At 42.9% G+C, this 23,420-nt stretch overlaps 2 protein-coding genes and 1 pseudogene across 8 annotated transcripts in view; 2 read left to right on the forward strand and 1 right to left on the reverse strand.

Moving 5' to 3' along the window:
• Positions 1-23,420, forward strand: part of LOC100991242 (leucine-rich repeat-containing protein 37B-like) — a 423,125-nt pseudogene that overhangs the window by 287,277 nt on the left and 112,428 nt on the right.
• The window catches only part of CRLF3 (cytokine receptor like factor 3), a 54,420-nt gene that overhangs the window by 20,196 nt on the left and 10,804 nt on the right, over positions 1-23,420 (forward strand). For 2 of the 3 annotated variants that reach the window (XM_055101333.2, XM_055101334.2), the window contains exons 2-7: positions 411-618; positions 7,125-7,212; positions 8,194-8,371; positions 10,858-11,080; positions 12,376-12,508; positions 18,944-19,056. In XM_055101333.2, coding sequence (XP_054957308.1) covers positions 411-618; positions 7,125-7,212; positions 8,194-8,371; positions 10,858-11,080; positions 12,376-12,508; positions 18,944-19,056 — 943 coding nt within the window. Of the gene's footprint in view, positions 1-410; positions 619-7,124; positions 7,213-8,193; positions 8,372-10,857; positions 11,081-12,375; positions 12,509-18,943; positions 19,057-20,527; positions 22,274-23,420 lie in introns of those variants that run through there. The other variant, XM_034942133.3, reaches the window with a different exon arrangement.
• LOC100987117 (polycomb protein SUZ12-like) overlaps positions 12,576-23,420 on the reverse strand; it is a 46,736-nt gene continuing 35,891 nt past the window's right edge. For all 5 annotated transcript variants that reach the window (XR_010110659.1, XR_010110660.1, XM_063599147.1 and 2 more), the window contains one exon: positions 12,576-14,346. The gene's annotated coding sequence lies outside the window, so the exon portion shown is untranslated. The remainder of the gene's footprint in view (positions 14,347-23,420) is intronic.

A 23,420-nucleotide genomic window follows, 5' to 3' on the forward strand; every position in this document is an offset into this window, starting at 1 on the left:
TGGTGCTTGCCAGGGATGGAGTTGGGGATGGGGAGATGTTGGTCAAAGGGTACAGAGTTTCAGTTATTTAATATGTGTAAATTCTAGAGAGCTCAAGTACAGGATAGGGACAATAGTTAATAATAGTGTAATGTATACTTGGAATGTGTTAGGAGAGATCATAAGTGTTCTCACCACACACAGAGGTAACCATGTGAAGAGATGGACATGTTAATTAGCTTAACTATAGTAACAGTTCACTATGTATATGTGTATCAAAATATCACACCTTAAATATAATTTCAATTAATCTTTTTTTTACTAAATTGAAGAAGATGGTTATACAGTGCTTTTAGATTCATGTGAATTATACCTTTGGATTAGCCTTTTTTAAAGATTCTGATTTTGAGTATTTTGTTATTTCTTTTTAGATCAAAGAAAGTGCATCACAGACAAGGGATGTTCTCAAACAGCATTTTAATGATTTAAAGGGAACCCTTGGAAAGCTCCTGGATGAGCGATTGGTGACCCTTTTGCAAGAGGTGGACACCATTGAACAGGAGACCATTAAACCACTAGATGACTGCCAGAAGCTCATAGAACACGGAGTCAACACTGCAGAGGACTTAGTCCGAGAAGGTGGGAGACCAGGGAGCCTGTTGTATTAGTGCATTCGTCCATTTTCACACTGCTGATAAAGACATACCCGAAACTGGGCAATTTACAAAAGAAAGAGGTTTAATGAACTTACAGTTCCATGTGGCTGGGGAGGCCTCACAATCATGGCAGGTGAAAGGCACATCTCACATGGCGGCAGACAAGAGAAGAGAATGAGAGCCAAGCGAAAGGGGTTTCCCCTTAAAATACCATTAGATCTCATGAGAGTTATTCACTACCAAGAACAGTGTGGGAGAAACTGCCCCCATGATTCAATTATCTCCCACCGGGTCCCTCCTGCAACACATGGGAATTATGGGAGTACAATTCGAGATGAGATTTGGGTGGGGACACAGAGCCAAATTATATCACAGGTTAAATGTGGTTCGTTCAGATTGACATTTTGCTGATTTCTCAGGATAGCAGCAGGCTTCTTGCCAGCTGTGGGGTTCTTAGAATGTTCTTACCTAGAGACAGTTTGTAATATAGGATGACAGATATACAGTTAGGCAAGTGCAGTTGAAGTGTTAGTTATAATTAGTTATAAAACAAGAAAGAATAAATGATATGCGGCACATTGAGATGTTTTGATACAGGCATGCGGTGTGTAATAATCACATTGTGGAAAATGGAGTATCCATTCTCTCAAGCATTTATCTTCTGTGTTACAGTCAATCAAATTATACTTTTTTTTTTTTTTTTTTGACACAGGGGTTTTGCTCTGTTGCCTAGGCTGGAGTGCAGTGGTGCTGTCAGAGCTCACTGCAGTCTTGACCTCCCTGGCTCAAGTGATCCTCCCACCTCAACCTCCCAAATGGCTGGGATTACAGGCGCATCCCACCATGCCTGTAATTTTTTAGTATTTTTAGTAGAGACAGGGTTTCACCATGTTGCCCAGGCTGGTCTCGAATTCCTGGTCTCAAGCAATCTTCCCATCTTGGCCTCCCAAAGTGCTGGGAGTACAGGCAAAAGCCACTACAATTACAGTCTCCATTGTTTTATTTAGAAAATTTAAAAAAATGTGATTGGTGTTTACTCCTATCTTTGCCAATTATTTCCATTGAGTCATGCCCTGCTGCCTTCCTTTCTTCATTCTACCACCTTCCTTCAACAGAGATCTTTGTCAGGCACATAACATAAACAAGGGGGCCAGGTGTGGTGGCTCACGCCTGTAATCCCAGCACTTTGGGAGGCTGAAGCAAGTGGATCACTTGAGGTCAGGAGTTTAAGACCAGCCTGGGCAACAGCCTGTTGCTACAAAAAAAAAAAAAAAACTTAGCTGGGCATGGTGGCATGCACCTGGAGTCCCAACTACTTAAGAGGCCGAGGCGGGAGGATCCCTTGAGGCCAGGAGATTGACACTGCAGTGAGCCGTGATTGCACCACTGCACTCCAGCCTGGGTGACAGAGTGAGACCCTGTCTCAAAAAATATAAAATAAGAATAAGAATAAAGGCCGGGCACGGTGGCTCATGCCTGTAATCCCAGCACTTTGGGAGGTCGAGGTGGGCGGATCATCAGGTCAGGAGATCAAGGCCATCCTGGCCAACATGGTGAAACCCCATCTCTACTAAAAATACAAAAATAGCCAGGCGTGGCAGCGCATGCCTGTAGTCCTAGCTACTCGGGAGGCTGAGGCAGGAGAATTGCTTGAACCCGGGAGGCGGAGGTTGCAGTGAGCCGAGATTGTGCCACTGCACTCCAGCCTGGGTGACAGAGTGAGACTCCCTCTCAAAAAAAAGAAAAGAATAAAATAGGTGAGAGTTCTTTCCTTTGGGATTCAGAGCCCAGTGAGAGAGAGATACATGCTAAGAGATCAAGACCTTATTGGAGCATAGAGGAGGAAGTTCTTAACTTTGTCTGGAGTAGTGTGGGATAGCTTTCTGTAGGAAGAGTCCACAGAGGCTTGAAGCAATTCATCAAGCAGACATAGGAAAAAGAGGAGGTAACAGCATGATTCCAAGCAGAAGTAACATTATCGTAAGTGGAGTGAATGGCATATTCAAGGATTAGTTGAAGCATTTTAAGCAGCAGAGTGACAGGATCACATGTGCATTTAAAAAAAAATGACCCTACCTATTTGGAGACTATGTTAGAGATTGTAAGACTAGAGGGAAAAGAGACTGATTAAAAAGTTATTAGAGGCCGAGGCCAGGCTAACACCTATAACCCCAGCACTTTGGGATGTCAAGATGGGAGGATCACTTGAGGTCAGGAGTTTGAGACTAGCCTGGCCAACATGGTAAAACCCCATCTCTACTAAAAATACAAAATTTAGCCAGACGTGGTGGTGGGCACCTGTAATTCCAGTTACTCGGGAGGCTGAGGCAGGAGAATCACTTGAACCTGGGAGACAAAGGTTGCAGTCAGCCAAGATCACAACACTACACTCCAGCCTGGGCAACAGAGTGAGACTCCGTCTCAAAAAAAAATTATTAGAAACTGGGCATGGTGGTTCATGCTTGTAATCCCAGCACTTTGGGAGGCTGAGGTGGGTGGATCACTTGAGCCCAGGAGTTCAAGACCAGCCTGGGCAACATAATGAGACCCCATCTCAAAAAGAAAGTTATTAGAAAGTAATCCAGGTAGGAATGGTAAAGGTGGTGGCTGGTAAAGATGAGGCAGGGCTGATTTTAAGAGATTTTGAGCCAGGCACAATGGCTCACACCTGTAATCCCAGCACTTTGGGAGCCTAGACAGGAGAGGAGGATCATTTGAGGTGAGGAGTTCGAGACCAGTCTGGGCAATGTAGTGAGATCCTCGTCTCTAATTTTTTTAAAAAAATTAGCTAGGCGTGCTGAGCGCAGTGGCTCACACCTGTAATCCCAGCACTTTGGGAGGCCGAGGCAGGCAGATCACGAGGTCAAGAGATCAAGACCATCCTGGCTAACACAGTGAAACCCCGTCTCTACTTAAAATACAAAAAATTAGCCAGGCATGGTGGCAGGCGCCTGTAGTCCCAGCTACTCGGGAGGCTGAGGCACGATAATGGCGTGAACCCAGGAGGCGGAGCTTGCAGTGAGCCTAGATCGTGCTATGGCACTCCAGCCTGGGCCACAGAGCGAGACTCCATCTCAAAAAAAAAAAAAAAAAAATTAGCCAGGCATGGTGGCACACACAAGTTGTCCCAACTACTCAGGAGGCTGAGGTGGGAGAGCTTGAGCTATGATTGCAGCACTGCACTCCAGCCTGGGCAACAGAGCAAGACCCTGTCTCTTAAAAATAAAAACAAAAAAACAAGACAGAGTTTTTTTTTTTTTTTTTTAAGAAATAGAATTATTGATGATTTTACTGAGCAGTGACTGTTATCTGTAGATGATTACCTACATATGTGATGGAGGGGAAAGGAAAGGATTTGTGATGACAAAAATCAGCCTACTTTTGGATTCTGAATCAATAGTGGTGCTGTTTTTGACAAAGGAATTGAAGGAGAAGGCGGGTGCTTAGTACGTAGTTAGGCATTTGGCTTGGGCATGGTGAGTTTGAGGTGCTTAAGATGGAAATACGGGTATGATTCTTAGGAGAGAGATCATACCAGGAGATGTCAGTATGGCAGTTAATGGCATATATATCAAATCTGAATCCATTGGAATAAGTACAATCATCAAGGGACACCGTGTAATGTGAGAAGAGCAGATGAAAGAGATTAGAACGCTAAGGGTCACCAACATTTAAAAGTCAATTGAGGAAAAAGGAGCTAGGGAAGGAGACTGAATTCCATCTCTTCTGCAGAATGAGTGCTGGGAGTGGTGTGGGAAAAAAGCGTGGATGATTCACATGGCTGTCACTCCACCTGGAAGTTAATCTTCTTTTGGTCCCACTTAGAATATAGTATGGGTGTTATCTTCACATTGCTGGTTACATTTTTGTCTTGTCTTCAATGAGAAGTGTTTATTTGCCACTGACCATAACAGTACTTTTGAGAAAATTCTAGCAGTACCATGAAATGTCTTTCCTTGGTGGCTTTGCATTTGGAAACAAACCCAGAAGCAGTGCACCACGGGCCAGGAGTGTACACTCATCACCCTGAGGATTGATCATTTGTTTTTATTTTAGAAGATAAATCCTGGCCGGGCGCAGTGGCTCATGCCTCTAATCACAACACTTTGGGAGGCCGAGGTGGGCGGATCATCTGAGGTCAGGAGTTCAAGACCAGCCTGGCCAACATGCTGAAACCCCGTCTCTACTAAAAATACAAAAATTAGCTGGGCATGGTGGTGGGCACCTGTAATCCCAGCTACTCGGGAGGCTGAGGCAAGAGGTTGCAGTGAGCTGAGATTGCACCATTGCACTCCAGTCTGGGCGACAAGAGCGAGACTCCATCTCAAAAAAAAAAAAGAAGATAAATCCTGGCTGGGCATAGTGGCACATTCCTGTAGTCCTAGCTACTTGGGAGGCTGAGGCGGGAGGATCCCCTGAGCCCCAGAGTTTGAGGTTGCAGTGAGCTGTGATTATACATCACACTCCAGCCTGGGTGACAGAGTGAGACTCTGTCTCAAAAAGAAAAAATCCCTTTGAGGCAGTGTGAGTGTTACAGCATTTGATACTTGAATATTTTTGTATGTCCAAAATTTAATTTAATTAATTAATTAATTTATTTTTGAGATGGCGTGTTGCACTGTTGCCTGGGCTGGAGTGCAGTGGCACGATCTCAGCTTGCTGCAGCCTACGCCTCGCAGGTTCAAGCGATTTTCCTGCCTCAGCCTCCTGAGTAGCTGGGATTATAGGCGCCCGCCACCACGCCCAGCAAATTTTTTGTATTTTTAATAGAGACAGAGTTTCACCATGTTGGCCAGGCTGGTCTAGAACTCCTGACCTCGTGATTCGCCCACCTCGGCCTCCCAAAGTGCTGGGATTACAGGTGTGAGCCACTGTGCCTGGCCTATGTTTTTTAATTTAAAAAAATTATTATACATCTCAGCAGCAGAAGGAAACTTCAGGAATATTTTTAATGTCAAACTCTTTCCTATTCTCCTGAGGGATAGAAACTTACTTATGGAATTTTGAGGATTTTATTTATTTATTTACTTATTTTTGAGACAGAGTCTCACACTGTTGCCCAGGCTGGAGTGCAGTGGCACGATCTTGGCTCACTGCAACCTCCACCTCTCGGGTTCAAGCGATTCTAGTGCCTCAGCCTCCCTAGTAGCTAGAACTACAGGAGCGTGCCACTATGCCCAGCTACTTTTTGTATTTTTAGTAGAGACGGGGTTTCATCATGTTGGCCAAGCTAGTCTTGAACTCCCAACCCCAGGTGACCCACCAGCCTCAGCCTGCCAAAGTGCTGAGATTATAGGCATGAGCCACAGTACCCGGCCATGTCTCTGTTTTTCTTTTGGTGAAGGAGAAGGTCATATGGTCTCAAAAAACTTGAGTAACTACAGGGCACATTCAGATGGAAAAGAGTTCTGGCAGTGTTCTTCAGGGCTGTGGAAGGACATAGAAGTTGGTCATTTTCATATCATATGCCTCTATGTAACTTTTTTTTTTGGCGGGGGGGACGGAGTCTCGCTCTGTTGCCCAGGCTGGAGTGCAGTGGCGCAATCTCTGCTCACTGCAACCTCCATGTCCCGGATTCAAGTGATTCTCCTGCCTCAGCCTCCCTAGTAGCTGGGACTACAGGCACCTGCCACCACACCCAACTAATTTTTGTATTTTTAGTAGAGACAGGGTTTCACCATGTTGGCCAGGATGGTCTTGATCTCCTGACCTCGTGATCCACCTGCCTCCGCCTCCCAAAGTGCTGGGATTACAGGCGTGAGCCACCGCGCCCAGCCTGACATTTTCTTTTTATTGTTCTGTTGAATAATTTGTAATCTGATATATGATACTCTTTTAGGAAAACATAGATGCATCATTTGGCTTTTCAAGCCTTATGCCCAGCCTGGGCAATATAGTGAGACCTCATCTCTACCAAAAAAAAAAAAAAAAAAAAAAAAGCTGGGCATGGTGGCGTGCACGTGTGGTCACAGCTACTTGGGAGGCTGAGATGGGAGGATTGCTTGAACCTGGAAGTTCGAGGCTGCAGTGAGTTATGATCCTACCACTGTGCTCCAGCATGAGTGACAGAACAAGACCCAGTCTCAAAAAAAAAAAAAACAAACAAAAAAAAACACCTTATCCCCTATTGCTCCTCTCAGGGCAATATTTTGTACTGGCTCCTATTGAAGTTCATAATGATTCTGTAGGAGAGATGGAAAGAAGTCCCTGGGCTTTCTGCTTTGCCTAAAATTGGTTGATTTCCTTGTATAGAGTAGATAGATTTTTCATCTCTGGCAAAATGTTGCCACTGTTTATCCCTTTTCCTCTTGGATTTGATCTTAGAGTCACGTCTAAAATAGTTTCTACTTTAACTTTTTGGGAATTTGACTGTGGCATCACTTAAGAACTATTTGCAAGAACGCTAGAGACCCACCCAGACATGAGTTGTGTTGATTACTTTATATGTGACCATTTTCATTGTTCTAGTTCTCTTATTCTTGATTGTAGGTGAAATCGCCATGCTTGGTGGTGTGGGAGAAGAGAATGAGAAACTGTGGAGCTTTACCAAAAAGGCCTCGCACATTCAGTTGGACAGGTAAAAGAGTTTGTGCCTTTTTGACTTAATTTTAAGCATTTAAACTATGTCTGCTTTTTTCCTCCTTCTGTTCAAGATTCTCATTAAGGGAGATAGAGAATATATATTTTAAGGTTTTCGGACCATGCGTGGTGGTTTACACCTGTAATCCCAGCACGTTGGGAGGCCAAGGTGGGCGGATTGCTTGAGGCCAGGAGTTTGAGACCAGCCTGGCCAACATGTTGAAACCCTGTCTCTACTAAAAATATAAAAATTAGACGGGCATGGTGGGGCATGCCTGTAATCCAGCTACTTGGGGAGGCTGAGACAGGAGAATTGCTTGAACCCAGGAGGCAGATGTTGCAGTGAGCCAAGTTTGTACCACTACACTCCAGCCTGGGCAACAGCAAGACTCCATCTCAAAATAAGTATAAAATAAAATAAAAAATTATCCGGGCATGGTGGCGTGCGCCTGTAGTCCCAGCTACTCGAGAGGCTGAGGCAAGAGAGTCGCTTGAATCGGGGAGGTGGAGGTTGCAGTGAGCTGAGATCGCACCACAGCACTCCAGCCTAGGGGACAGAGTGAGACTCTGTCTGAAAAAAAAAAAAAAAAAGCGTTTCACTGCCCATTACCACTGTTACTAATGAAATAGTTGTGATTATAATCCTTGGTATAGTATTACTACACATTTTTTCAATCCAATATATAAAAGAATTGTTAAATTTTAGAAATTCTCAATGTATTGTTGAAATGGAGTCATATTCCAGTAAACCAGATCTTTTGGCATAAACTGGACAGTTATGATCCTACCAATTTTCTGTCTTACTTATATTTATTTGAAAAGAGAATCTTTGTGTAACATCTTGCAAATCCCCTACTGCCATGAGAATTACTTACTGGGGGCTTCAGGATCTTTCAAACATGTGACTGCTCTAAAATATTTCTTGTATTTTTTAACTCTCAGTTAGAGGTCTCATAACACATGAGCTTTGTTTCCTCAGCTTACCAGAAGTACCTTTACTGGTTGATGTGCCTTGTTTATCTGCTCAGTTGGATGACTCAATTCTTAACATAGTGAAAGACCACATTTTTAAGCATGGAACAGTAGCATCTCGCCCACCAGTACAGATAGAAGAACTAATAGAGAAACCTGGAGGCATCATTGTACGATGGTGTAAGGTATGTAATTCAGAATTCTAGAAATGACTTCCACATTATGGGTTTGCGATTTGGAGGCCTTTCAGATTTTTTCATTGACTACTTTTAAATACATTCTTTTCTTCTCAAACAAAAATCTCTTTTACTTTACAGTTAAAATGAAGTCACATGGAACACTGAGGTAGCTCTTCCAGTTTTATTTTTATTTTATTTATTTATTTTTTGAGACAGAGTTTTGCTCTTTCGCCGAGGCTGGAGTGAAGTGGCGTGATCTCGGCTTACTGCAACCTCCATGCCCTCCCCCGCCTGCCGCTTCCCCCGGTTTCAAGCCATTCTCCTGCTTCAGCCTCCTGAGTAGCTGGGATTATAGGCACCTGCCATCAAACCTGCCTAATTTTTGTATTTTTTGTAGAGACGAGGTTTCACCATGTTGGCCAGGCTGTTCTTGAACTCCTGACCTCAGGTGACCCACTCGCCTCGGCCACCCAAAGTGCTGGGATTATAGGTGTGAGCCACCGTGCCTGGCCTTTTTTTTTTTAAATGAAGCCTTGCTGTGTCGCCCAGGAGTGCAGCGATGCAACCTCCGACCTCAGGTGATCTGCCCACCTTGGCCTCCCAAAGTGCTGGGATTACAGGTGTGAGCCACTCCGCCTGGCTGACATTTTCTTTTTTTTTTTTTTTTTGAGACGGAGTTTCGTTCTTGTTGCTCAGGCTGGAGTGCAATGGCACGATCTTGGCTCACCACAACCTCTGTCTCCCGGGTTCAAGCAATCCACCTGCCTCAGCCTCCCAAGTAGCTGGGATTAAGGCATGTGCCACCACACCTGGCTAAGTTTGTATTTTTTAGTATTTTTGTATTTTTAGTAGAGACAGAGTTTCTCCATGTTGGTCAGGTTGGTCTCAAACTCCCGACCTCAGGTGATCTGCCCACCTCGGCCTCCCAAAGTGCTGGGATTACAGGTGTGAGCCACTGTGCCCAGCTGAGATTTTATTAAAAGGAAATTTTTTTTTTCTTTTTTTATAAACATGCTGTTGTTATTTCGTAACAGGACTGTCATTCCATTTTTATTATTTTTCCTATCAGTGGACCTAGTTATTTCCAGTTTTTTGCTATAAGTATTTTTACTTGTGTTTCTTTATGGACATATGTGAAGTTTGTAAAATATTAATATTTACCTAGCTGTAAAATTATGAGGTCTTCTTAGAGTATTGGATCCATACGCTGATAGGTAATAACAAACTTTCCACAAGATGATTGTATCAATTTAGCCTTCCAAGGAGTATATGAGTTTCTGTTATTCCATATCTTGACCAATAATTGGCATTGTGAGACTTCATATTTTTGCCTAAATGTACCTTGTTGTGGTTTTATTTGTTTGTTTTTGAGACAGGGTCTCACTCTGTCACCCAGGCTGGAGTACAGTGGCACAATCATGTCTCACTCCAGTCTCAATCTCCTGGGCTCAAGTGATCCTCCCGCCTCAGCCCCCAAGTAATTGGGACTTCATGCATGTGCTTCCACAGCCAGCTAAGTTTTGTAATTTTTTGTAGAGATGGGGTTTTGCCATGTTGCCTAGGCTGGCCTCAAATTCCTGGGCTCAAGTGCTCCACCCGCTTCGGCCTCTCAAAGTGTTAGGATTATAGGCATGAGCCATCATGTCTGGCCTTGTTGTGGTTTTAGATTGTATTTGCCATATTACAAATTAGGTACAAATTAGGTTGAATATTTATAATATATATTTTTGGCTATTTGTTTCTTCTCCTGTAGAACGCTTATTTATGTCTTTTACCCATTTTTCTATTGGGTGGCTAATTAACATACAGAATATATGCAGGACCCCTAAAAATTAATGGGGGTTCTGTATACTGTATGTTAATTATCTCTTGGTTATTATGAATGATGTATGGTTGTGGGAAACTTACTGAATCTTGAATGTTTTATCTTTGGCATTGATTAAAAAACATGCCATTTCTTCAAAGGAGGCAGACTTTTTTATATCAGACTGGGAAATACAGAACACATGGTTCAATAAAGAAAAGAAGGGAGCCCAGGCGCAGTGTCTCACGCCTATAGTCCTAGCACTTTGAGAGGCTGAGATGAGAAGATTGCTTGAGCTCAGGAGTTAAAGATCTGAGATATGGTGAAACCCAGTCTCTACAAAAAATACAAAAAATTAGCCGGACATGGTGGTGTGCACCTGAAATCCCAGCTACTTGTGGGGTGGAAGGAAGAGGATGGCTTGAACCCGGGATGTGGAGGCTGCAATAAGCCGAGATCACGCCACTGCACTACAGCCTGGGTGACAAAGTGAGACCCTGTCTCAAAAAAAAAAGAAGGGAGATAATGATGTGATGGCATATTTTCTATGGCCTTCCCAAGAATACCCCATATTCAGCATGTGGGCCTGTCTGCTTGGTCCAAAACGGCTCCGTTCAAAATTTTTAAGCAGGGATGCTGAGAGAAGTCATTTTCTGTTTTTTACCTAACATAAAGCTTTTCTCCCTAGGTGGATGACGACTTTACAGCCCAAGATTACAGGCTCCAGTTTCGTAAATGTACTTCAAATCATTTTGAGGATGTATATGTAGGTTCTGAAACTGAATTCATAGTATTGCACATAGACCCCAACGTTGATTACCAGTTCAGAGTCTGCGCCCGAGGAGATGGCCGACAGGAGTGGAGTCCTTGGAGTGTCCCCCAGATAGGTCATTCCACATTGGTGCCTCATGGTATGCTGCTAACCTTTTCTCTCCTGAAGCCTAACTATATATTAGAATACCTGTATTCTGTGCTAAGGGCAGCACACTGACAACCAGCTATTCTAAGCATAGATCCTGAATTGATAAGAACAACATGCACCATGTCTTTTACTCAGATTACCTCATGTGATTTTTGTTTTCATCAGTTCTTCAGAGTCCAAAAAAAAAATGCTGGACAAGATTTTTAGCCTCATTGAAAACCAAAGATTGAAAATATTATGTAGGACACTGATACTCCTTTTTCTTTTTTTTATATTTTAATGTTATTTAGTTAGTTTTTTTGAGACAAGGTCTCACTCTGTCACCCAGGCTGGTGTGTGGTGGTGCAATCATGCAGCCTGACCTCTAGATCCTTCTGCCTCAGTCTCCCAAGTAGCTGGGACCACCTGCATGCACACCACACCTGGCTAATTTTTTATTTTTTTCTAGAGACTGGGTCTTGCTATGTTGCCCAGGCTGGTCTCAAATTCCTGGGCTCAAGCAATCCTCTTGCCTTGACCTCCCAAAGTCCTGGGATTATAGGCATGAGCCACTGTGCCCAGCTGATGCTGATTTTCCAAACTCTAAAGAAATACCTGGAGAGAGACATTTTCTTAAAAGTCTGATGATTTGAGGGCTGGGCATGGTGGCTCACACCTGTAATCCCAGCACTTTGGGAGGCCAAGGCAGGCGGATCACGAGTGCAGGAGATCAAGACCATCCTGGCTAACACGGTGAAACCCTGTCTCTACTACAAATACCAAAAATTAGCCAGGCATGGGGCACCTGTAGTCCCAGCTACTTGGGAGGCTCAAGCAGGAGAATGACTGAACTTGGGAGGCGGAGCTTGCAGTGAGCCGAGATCACACCACTGCACTCCAGCCTGGGCAACAGAGCGAGACTCTGTCTCAAAAAATAAAAAGTCTTATGATTTGAAATTGATCTCTCCCCTGCATTCTTTTTTAGAAGATGTAGACTCATTTATTAATTAGATTTTTATCAGGTTGGAATAAGTTCAAGCAATTATGCTTGTACCATGATTTTATTAGATAAGAGATAACACTTGTTTGATTTATTATGTCAAAATTATGCAGGAATATACTAAAATCTTTTTTGTAATTTGTGGGACTGATCATGATACCCTGTTAATGGAATCTTTTATTTTACTGAACTTGACCATGGCCCCTAAGAGTAGTCTCCCATTTCCATGTTTTATTTAACGTGTCTGTATTGAAGATATCCCTCAAGAGATTCTAACAGTTTTCAATATCTTTGCCTTGAAAAAGAGTGGACAGCTGGTTTTGAGGGGTACAGTCTGAGCAGTCGAAGAAATATAGCACTCCGGAACGATTCTGAATCATCGGGTGTTCTCTACTCCAGAGCTCCGACTTATTTCTGTGGGCAGACATTAACATTCAGGCAAGTAGATATTAAACATCTCACCTGCCTCAGGAAGCAGAGTGAAGTGCATAGAGCATACATAAGCTTTGAATTCAAAACATCCTGAGTTTATTCCGTCATTTATAGGCAGTGTTACTGTGGGAAGGCTTCTTTATTTCCTGTAGCTGTACTTTTCTCATCTGTATTCATAGGGTTATTACGTAGATTAACTGGGAAATGTATATAAAATGCTTGTTATTTAATATGTTTATATCTCTTTTCCTCTTGGTAAGTAGAGGTAAGTAGAATATCTCTCAAAAGTCAATCTTAGGCTGGGCATAGTGGCTCACACCTGTAATCCCAGCACTTTGGTAGGCCGAGGCAGGTGGATCACCTGAGGTCGGGAGTTCGAGACCAGCCTGAGCAACATGGAGAAACCCCATCTCTACTAAAAATACAAAAATCTGCTGGGCATGATGGCACATATGCCTGTAATCCCAGCTACTTGGGAGGCTGAGGCAGGAGAATTGCTTGAACCCAGGAGGCAGAGGTTGCAGTGAGCTGAGATCATGCCATTGCACTCCAGCCTGGGCAACAAGAGCGAAACTCTGTCTCAAACACACACACACACACACACGCACACACATATATATACACACACACAAAATTAAAAAGTAAATCTTAAAAATTTAGAGGCCTGGCCAGGCACGGTGGCTCACACTTGTAATCCCAGCACTTTGGGAGGCTGAGGCGGGCGGATCACGAGGTCAGGAGATCGAGAACATCCTGGCTAACATGGTGAAACCCCATCTCTACTATAAATACAAAAAATTAGCTGGACATGGTGGTGGGTGTCTGTGGTCCCAGCTACTCGGGAGGCTGAGGCAGGAGAATGGCATGAACCTGGGAGGCGGAGCTTGCAGTGAGCCGAGATCACGCCACTGCACTCCAGCCTGGGTGACACAGCAAGACTCCGTTTCAAAAAAAAAAAAAAATTTTAGAGGCCAAGAGACTGGACGCAGTGGCTCACGCTTGTAATCCCAGCACTTTGGGAGGCCGAGGCGGTTGGATCACTTGTGGTCAGGAGTTCGAGACCAGCCTGGTCAACCTGGTAAAACCCCATCTTTACTAAAAATACAAATATTAGGCCAGGCGCAATGGCTCCCGCCTGTAATTCCAGCACTTCGGGAGGCTGAGGTGGGTGGATCACAAGGTTAGGAGATCAAGACACCACCCTGGCCAACATGGTGAAACCCCATCTTTACTAAAAATAGAAAAATTAGCTGGATGTGGTAGCGCACACCTGTAATCCCAGCAACTAGGGAGAGTGAGGCAGGAGAATCACTTGAACCCGGGAGGCAAATGTTGCAGTGAGCCATTGCACTTCAGCCTGGCAACAGGGCGAGACCCGTCTCAAAAAAAAAAAAAAGAAAAAAAAATAGCAGGGTGTGGTGGCACACACCTATAATCCCAGCCACTCAGGAGGCTGAGGCATGAGAATTGCTTGAGCCTGGGAGGCGGAGGTTACAGTGAGCTGAGATCGCGCCACTGTACTCCAGCCTGGGTGACTGAGCGAGACTCCGTCTCAAAAAAAAGAAAAAAAGCATAGGCCGGGCACTGTGGGTCATGCATATTATCCCAGCACTTTGGGAGGCTGAGGTGGGCAGATCACGAGGTCAGGAGATCGAGACCATCCTGGCCAACATAGTGAAACCTCGTCTCTACTAAAAATAAGCTTGGTGTGGTGAGGTGCGCCTGTAGTCCCAGCTACTCGGGAGGCTGAAGCAGGAGAATCACTGGAAGCCTGGAGGCAGAGGTTGCAGTGAGCAGAGATCGCACCACTGCACTCCAGCCTGGGAGACAGTGCGAGATTCCATCTGAAAAAAAAAAAAAAAGCAAAAAAATTTACTGGCCAAGAATTTGTTTTGTCCTTTGTGAATCATTAACAGCAAGTCTTTGTAAGAGACAACACTGTAAACATATTATGTATATGCTACTCTCTAAAGTAAAACTGAAAGCAAGCCTCCCCTACCACTAATTAATGTTGTTTCTCTACCCATTTCTTTCTGTAATGGAAGTTTCTTTTTTCTTGTTTTCATGTTATCTGAGATGTATTCTTTATAGTCATGTTTCTGAATAGCTCTTCGTAGAAACTAAAGACCAGTTTTGACTTAGAGAAGTAAAGTTTGCCTGATTTTCACCATACTCACCTTAGTGTAACAAGCTCTCTAAGTTTTAAGTCTTGAGATGGGATTTTATTGTGAATGCTTGACCCAAGTTCCTTTTGTTCTCAGGCCCTTATTATTTAAGGCATGGAGAATATCTGAATATTTTATCTAAGCCAGTGTTGCTGTATTCCTCTCCAGCTAAGTAATTTGAATTGTCAGCGGTTGTCAGATTATACTAGTTTATGTTTTGTCTAATTTTTGACACCTCACCCCTTAATGAAGAATGACTCAGTAAACAGAAAAATACCAACAGAGAGAGAGGAAAAAAAAAAAAAGACTAATACCTAAAATCTATTTAATTATTCCCCAGGTAATCATGAGTTTTCTGTACTTACATACCCCTTCTCTGCTTATGTCCCTTGTTTACAGAAACACTTCGGTTAGTGACTCTCCTGAGAACAAGGTATTTCTGTGCAATGACAGAGCTTCCTAACTTGATAAATTCAGGCCAGATATCTCAGACTGCAATAATGATGATAATAATAATAATTGCAGTTAATATTTAAACAGTATTTACTGTGTGCCAGGTACTGTCTTAAGTATTTTACTTCTATTAACTCATTTGATTTTCATGGTAACCCAGTGAGATAGATGGGTTATTTATTTTAGGGATGAGGAAACTGAGGCATAGAGAAGTTATTTACCCAGTGTCACACAGCTAGTAAATGCCAAAACTAGGGTTTAAATCCAGGCAGTTCGACTCCAGACTGGTCCGTATTGCTTCTTTTTCATGGGAGAGTTAACATGATTCTAGTTAGTGTTGAAGTCTACAGTTTCTCTATTACTGTGTCCTTAGCTCTTTAACTTTTACCTCTTATGACCTTTCACCACTTGATCTGATGCTCTCCTGCTTTTTAAATTCTTCCTCCTTGGACACATGGTAATGTCTGATAGATTGCATAGTTAGGTTTATTTCTTAGACCATTCAGTAAATATTTATTAAGACATTGGAAATTATACAAATTGATTTAAATTCACCTCTGCTGACCGTGATGTGAAAGACACATTAGGTCTCAATAAACTGTTGAGTCTCTCTTGCCTCTCCTAAAGATGCATCACCAGGCCCCACTTGGCAGGGTGATTAACTGAAATTCAGTTAAACTCAATATAATGGTAGCCAGCCTTTTGCATTTTTGTCATTTTTTCTTTGTGGAATGAAATGTTTTCTCCCCTTGTTTAAAGGAATTTCAGGCATCAGCAGTGAAGCCAGAGATGTGAATGCAAGGGGGACTCCATGCATAAGGGCATAAGGGAGGAGCAAGTGGGCCTACTTGAATCAAGAGAAACAATATTTAGTTTTTTGAGGGTACTTAAGGGCCTAGTAGTTAGAAGGGAGACTATACTCTTGAAGGCACTACTTTAGCCGGGCGCGGTGGCTCACGCCTGTAATCCCAGCACTTTGGGAGGCTGAGATGGGCAGATCACGAGGTCAGGAGTTCGAGACCAGCCTGGCCAATATGGTGAAACCCCCATCTCTACTATAAATAAAAAAATTAGCCGGGCGTGGTGGTGCGTGCCTGTAATCCCAGCTACTCAGGAGGCTGAGGCAGGAGAATCGCTTGAACCCAGGAGGCGGAGGTTGCAGTGAGCCGAGATCACGCCACTGTACTCTAGCCGGGGCAACAGAGTGAGATGCTGTCTCAAAAAAAAAAAAAAAGAAGGCACTACTTTGTTATTTATCCCAGTCAGTCCCTGCTGAAGCTTCTGGAAGGCTTGGAGCTGCTGAAGCCAGAGAAACCTGTGATACTGGCTGGATTTTAACAGTCTCTACACTCACTCTCATTAGATGCCCAGGTCTGCTAGCAACCCCCTCCTTCCAGGTCTCCCTCACTTCCTATGTGAACATTCCTGCTCTTTCCTTGCTTCTAAGATTTTCTGTTTTTTTTTTTAAGGTTTCTTTCTTTCTTTTCTTTTCTTTTTTTTTTTTTTTTTGAGACAAAGTCTCATTCTGTTGCCCAGGCTGGAATGCAATGGCACAATCTCGGCTCACTGCAACCTCCACCTCTCAGGTTCAAGCGACCCTCTCACCTCAGCCTCCTGAGTAGCTGGGACTACAGGCGCCTGCTACCACGCCCGGCTAATTTATTGTATTTTTACTAGAGACGGGGTTTCACCGTGTTAGGCAGGATGGTCTCAATCTCCTGACTTCGTGATCCGCCCACCTCGGCCTCCCAAAGTGCTGGGATTACAGGCGTGAGCCACTGCACCCGGCCTATTTTCTTTCTCATTCCCCTCCCCAGCTCTCCCCCTCTTTTTGTTTAAGACAAGGTCTCACTCTGTCGCCCAGGTTGAAGTGCAGTGGCATGATCTCAGCTCACTGCAATCTCCACCTCACAGGTTCAAGTGACCCTCTCACCTCAGCCTCCTGAGTAGCTAGGATTACAGGAGCCACTACCACACCCAGCTAATTTTTGTATTTTTTGTAGATATGGGGTTTCACCATGTTGCCTGGGGTGGTCTTGGAACTCCTGACCTCAGGTGATCCACCCTCCTTGGCCTTCCAAAGTGCTGGGATTACAGGTGTGAGCCACTATGCCCGGCCCCTCCTCCCCATACTTCTTTAGACTGCCCAGATATGAAATAACTTCAGAAACCTACCCAAATATTTATTATGATCCTGCATGTTTGCTATTTCACAATCAATGACATTTTGAGGCCACATTGACTATAAATAATCACATCTGTCTTTGGAAAAGCCACATTTTGTTTCACACTAATTTTTTTTTTTTTTTTTTTTTTTTGTCCTTGCAAAGTTGGCTTTCTGGATGGAGAGAATGATGTGTCTGGCAATAGGGATCTGTACATTTCCTATTTCAAGAGCACACAAAGTATTGACATCTGAAATGAAAACACAAAAGGAAAAGCTTAAACTTGCCACATAGAAAGTTCTTCAAGCTTGAATAGTGTCTTCATAACCATAATGGGTTTTTTTTAGGATTATAATAGTTCTTTTTAAATGCTTTATTTACTTAACAAATAGTAATCAAATCATTGCAAATTCTTATATGGAAGATTTAGGCGCTGGCAGCAATAGTTACATAAATTATAATGTCAACTATGACAAACTTTCTATGTGTCTAGAGCTAGAATATAAAATAGAAGTGTGCCATCATGGCTACAAATGGTTAAGAATATAGATTCTAGGCCGGGCACGGTGGCTCACTCCGTAATCCCAGCACTTTGGGAGGCCAAGGAGGGTGGATCACCTGAGGTCAGGAGTTCCAAGACCAGCCTGAGCAACATGGTGAAACCCTGTCTCTACTACAAATACAAAATTAGGCCAGGTGTGGTGGCTCACGCCTTTAATCCCAGCACTTTGGGAAGCCGAGGCAGGCGGATCATCTGAGGTCAGGAGTTCGAGACCAGCCTGACCAACATGGTGAAACCCTGTCTCTACTAAAAATACAAAACTAGCCGGGCATGGTGGTGCATCCCTGTAATCCCAGCTACTCAGGAGGCTGAGGCAGGAGAATCGCTTGAACCAGGGAGGCAGAGGTTGCAGTGAGCTGAGATCACGCCATTGCACTCCAGCCTGGGCAACAAGGATGAAACTCCATTTCAAAAAAATAGATAGATAGATAGATAGATTCTAGAGTCAGAATGCCTGTGTTTGAGTCCTGGTTCCACCAGTCATCAGCCAGGTAGTCGGGATCAGGTTATTTAGCTATTTTTAATCTTTTTTTCTTTTCGTGCCTCATTTTCCTCACTTATAAAATGGGTATGTTAAAAATAGCACCTACTGGCTGGACGCAGTGGCTCACGCCTGTAATCCCAGCACTTTGGGAGGCCGAGGTGGGTGGATCACAAGGTCAGGAGTTCAAGACCAGCTTGGCCAAGATGTTGAAACCCCATCTCTATTAAAAATAGAAAACTTAGCTGGGTATGGTGGTGGGCACCTGTAATCCTAGCTACTTGGGACGCTGAAGCAGAGAACTGCTTGAACCCGGGAGGCAGAGGTTGCAGTGAGCCAAGGTCGCACCACCGCACTTCAGCCTGGGTGACAGAGCGAGACTCCGTCTCAAGAAAAAAGAAAAAGCACCTACCTCATAGATTGTTGTAAGAATGATAGATAGATATAAAATAATTAGAACAGTGCCTGCAGTACAGCAAGAACTCAATCATGGTTGCTGTTACTATTTAGAAAAAAAAATTGTGGTGAGATTGCTCTTTTTAAGCTAGTGGCTGTTAAGTATCATTCATGTTATATTTTTAAAAGTATGAAATGACCTTTCTACTTCATTTACAGAGTTGAAACTGTGGGACAGCCAGACAGAAGAGACAGCATAGGAGTGTGTGCAGAAAAACAGGATGGATATGACTCTCTGCAGCGGGATCAAGCTGTGTGCATTAGTACAAATGGTAAGAGATAAATAACTGTCATTCTCTTGGAAATATATTAATTATTTTAGTAATATATGAATCTGTTCCAGTTCCATACATTTATAGTAGGAGATGAGAAAATTTAGGTATTTTTCTTTTTCTTTTTTTTTTTTTTTATTATGAAGTCTCACTCCATCACCCAGGCTGGAGTACAGTGGCATGATCATAGCTCGCTGCAGCCTCAAATTCTTGGGCCCAAGCCATCCTCCCACCTCAGCCTCCTGAGTAGCCGGGACTACAGGTGCATGCCACTGTGACTGGCTAATTTTTTTTATTTTTACTTTTTTTGTAAAGATAAGTTGTTGCCCAGGTGGGTCTTGACTCCTGGTTTCCAGCAATCCTCCCACCTTGGCCTCCCAAAGTGCTGGGATTACAGGCATGAGCCACCGTGGCTGGCTGAAAGTTTTGGTCTTAATGACATAATTTATGTGACTACCATGTACCAGGCATTGTTCTAAACTCTTTACAAATAATAAATCATTCAGTCTACATCCCTAGTGCTCTTTAAAAATCACTAGCCAGAGGCCGGGCGCGGTGGATCACGCCTCTAATCCCAGCACTTTGGGAGGCTAAAGCGGGCAAATCACGAGGTCAGGAGTTTAAGACCAGCCCGGCCAACATAGTGAAACCCTGTCTCTACTAAAAATACAGAAAATTAGCCAGGTGTGGTGGCGGGTGCCTGTAATCCTAGCTACTTGGGAGGCTGAGGTAGGAAAATCGCTTGAACCCGGGAGGCAGAGGTTGCAGTGAGCCGAGATCATGCCAGGTGACAGTGTGAGACTCCGTCTCAAAAAAAAAAAAAAAAAAAAATTCACTAGCAAGACATGTTAATAATATTTTGTGTTGTTGGCTGGGCATGGTGGCTCACGCCTGTAATCCTAGCACTTTGGGAGGCCAAGGTGGGTGGATCACGAGGTCAAGAGATCGAGACCATCCTGGCCAACATGGTGGAACCCCGTCTCCACTACAAATACAAAAATTAGCTGGGCGTGGTGGTGCATACCTGTAATCCCAGAGGCTCAGGCAGGAGAATTGCTTAAACTTGGGAGGTGGAGGTTGCAGTGAGTCCAGATCATGCCACTGCACTCCAGCCTGGGCAACAAGAGTGAAACTCTGTCTCCAAAAAAAAAAAAAATTGTGTTGGTGAGTCAAGAATTTGGTAGAACAAGATTCTTTCTTGTTTATTCCATAAGAAACAGTCTTGCTATTTCACCGGAGGTAATTTTGTAACACTGTCAAGTTTCTTTTGATGACACTGATATGGGAAACTCATAGTCTCTGCTGGAAGAGTACAACCCTGGACAGACCTCTAAAATCTATGTCCAGTTGGCATTCCAGATTTTTTAAAATCTGAATTAGGAAATGAGCTGTGTTACCAGTAATCTAGAAACTATTTCAGATCTCTTAGTTATTGCTCACATGTAAATGACTCTTTACCTTAACATTTTAGGTGCAGTTTTTGTCAATGGAAAAGAAATGACAAATCAGTTACCCGCAGTTACTTCTGGGTCCACTGTCACGTTTGACATTGAAGCCGTGACTCTAGGAACCACCAGTAATAATGAAGGTGGACACTTCAAGCTTCGAGTAACTATAAGTTCAAATAATAGAGAAGTGGTTTTTGACTGGTTACTTGATCAGTCTTGTGGTTCTCTTTACTTTGGATGCTCATTTTTCTATCCTGGATGGAAAGTGTTAGTGTTTTAGATGTTTGGGTGCTTGGCTTTGGTTTTCAGGGTCTAACGTAGCTGTCCTCAGCCCAGCGTAGTTGTAATTGCTTTAAAAAAAAAGTTGAATTCATCTCTAACTTAGGCTATTGGAAATGGAAAGTGTTTACTGGATTCATTTTGTAATATTTTAGCAAAAAGAGACTTGAATGTTGTGGACAAAATCATACAATTCAGTCAATTTTATTTTTAGCATACTGTTAAATACCACATCACAATAAAAATCAAATTGGCATTAAAAGTATAGAAGATATAGAAAGTTCTATACCCTTCCACTGTACTTCTTAAAGTTGGTTATTAGACCAGGAAAACTTAATGTAATATTATTTTAAAAATCATCTTAAAGGATCCAAGTCCATGTAACTCTTTAGAACAAGAGGAATAGGTCAGATAGAAGAAGCTGTGTAATGTATTAATACATCCGTTCATGTGCTGTCCACATGAATGCGTTGACTGTGCTCTCCATGTTCAGGTATTTGTAAGCAGTGTTGACTTTTATCCCATCTTCAGTAATCTTTAAGTCCCCAAAACATTATAATTTTTTCTTTTTTTGTTGAGACGGAGTCTCACTCTTGTCACTCAGGCTGGAGTGCAGTGGTGTGATCTCAGTTCACTGCAACCCCTGCCTCCCACGTTCAAGCCATCCTCCTGCCTCAGCCTCCTGAGTAGCTGGGATTACAGGTGTCTGCCACCACGCCTGGCTAATTTTTGTATTTTTAGTAGAGACAGGGTTTCACCATGTTGGCCAGGCTGGTCTTGAACTCCTGACCTCAGGTGTTCCACCCACCTCAGCCTTCCAAAGTGCTACAATTACAGGCGTGAGCCACTGCAGTGGGCCAATTTTTGTATTTTTTAAAATGCTTGACCAAGTGTCTAAAATAGGCAAGTAGTACCTTTTGTTCTTTCATTGCAATTTGATTCAGTATAGGCTACAGTATTTTTACAGGGTAAAACTACTTATGGCAGTAGTATGCACAGCACTGTTAGCCATTTCATATGTATGTAATATGCACGTGTGTATCCAATCTGCCTGTGACATGCATTTTACTCTTTGCAGAGAATGAGCTGCAGTCCAGTTTAATGTCAGTTTGATAAGTGGTCTCTTTTTAGCAGAGCAAAAAAATATAGCGTAAATATTTTTTTAAAAAACTTAAATTTATGTGTAAAATATTTATTTGAAGGACTTTAATATGTAAAAATAATTGTCTTCTATGCCAGCCTACAGATTTTATTTTAATGTGATTTTTTTTTTCATTTTTACCAGTAGTAAAAAAGTAGAAAAGTATGATATTTTTGTAAGATAATTTATTTGGGGATTCATGTTCCCTGTTAGACAATCATGACCTTTTCTACTTGTCTTTTTATATATAAGTAGTAGATTTCCACTTGTTTAGGGATTAAGAAGATGTTCTAGAATGTAGATACCTTGTCCAGCCATAGGAATCAAAATAAAAAACTAAAAAAGTTCAGTGTGTGTACTTTTTTCTTCTGTGAGATTTGGTGAATCCAGTTTTAACCTACTTTCCATTTGAAGGGAAAACAGGCTTCTTGTGGCTCCAGGCATTTTAGTAAGATATCATTGTGACTTGTGAAAGGGTATGTGTACCTTCTTGTACTTTCTTTTAAAAACTTTTTTAAAAATATTTTTTGTAGAGAATGAGGGTCTTGCTTTGTTGTCCAGACTGGTCTCAAACTCCTGGCCTCAAGCAGTCCTCCCCAGTCTTGGCCTTCCAAAGTGCTGGGATTATAGGCATGAGTGACCACACCCAGCTGGTTACTTGTACTTTCCTATATTCTGTGTCTGATACTGAGCATCTTGCCTGACACAATGTGTGCAGAATGAATGTTGGATCGAATGAGTCGTTTTCTCCAGATATCTTCATCTCATTCCTTTAATTCATCAAATATTTGTTGAATGTATTTATTTCTTAGCCTCTCTAGGGAAATGACATCTTAATTTATACCTATAGAATCTGCCTGTTCACAAGAGTGCCTTAAACCTAATTTGAGACAGGAGTGGTAATATTTGGAACTCTGAAACTAATTTTTTTTTTTTTTTGAGACAGAATCTCACTTTGTTACCCAGGCTGGAGTGCAGTGGTGCAATCTTGGCTCACTGCAACCTCTGTCTCCTGGGTTAAACGGATTTCCCTGCCTCAGCCTCCCAAGTAGCTGGGATTACAGGTGTGCACCACCACACCTGGCTAATTTTTATACTTTTAGTGGAGATGGGGTTTTGCCATGTTGGCCAGGCTGATCTTGAACTCCTGGCCTCAAGTGATCCTCCCACCTTGGCCTCCCAAAGTGCTGGGATTACAGCCGTGAGCCACTGTGTCCGTCCTTGAAACTAATTTAAATACTGACTTTTTTTCTTGAACTGTGAAGATTTTTTTTTAAAAAAATGAACTCATTGGCTGGGCGTGATGGCTCACGCCTGTAATCCCAGCACTTTGGGAAGCCAAGGCAGGTGGATCACCTGAGATCAGGAGTTTTGAGACCAGCCTGGCCAACATGGTGAAACCCCGTCTCAACTAAAAATACAAAAATTAGCTGGGCATGGTGGTAGATGCCTATAATTCCAGCTACACAGGAAGCTGAGGCAGGAGAATCACTTGA

The sequence above is a fragment of the Pan paniscus genome, chromosome 19 (genome assembly GCF_029289425.2).
Source record: "Pan paniscus chromosome 19, NHGRI_mPanPan1-v2.0_pri, whole genome shotgun sequence".
NCBI classification, from domain to species: Eukaryota; Metazoa; Chordata; class Mammalia; order Primates; family Hominidae; genus Pan; species Pan paniscus.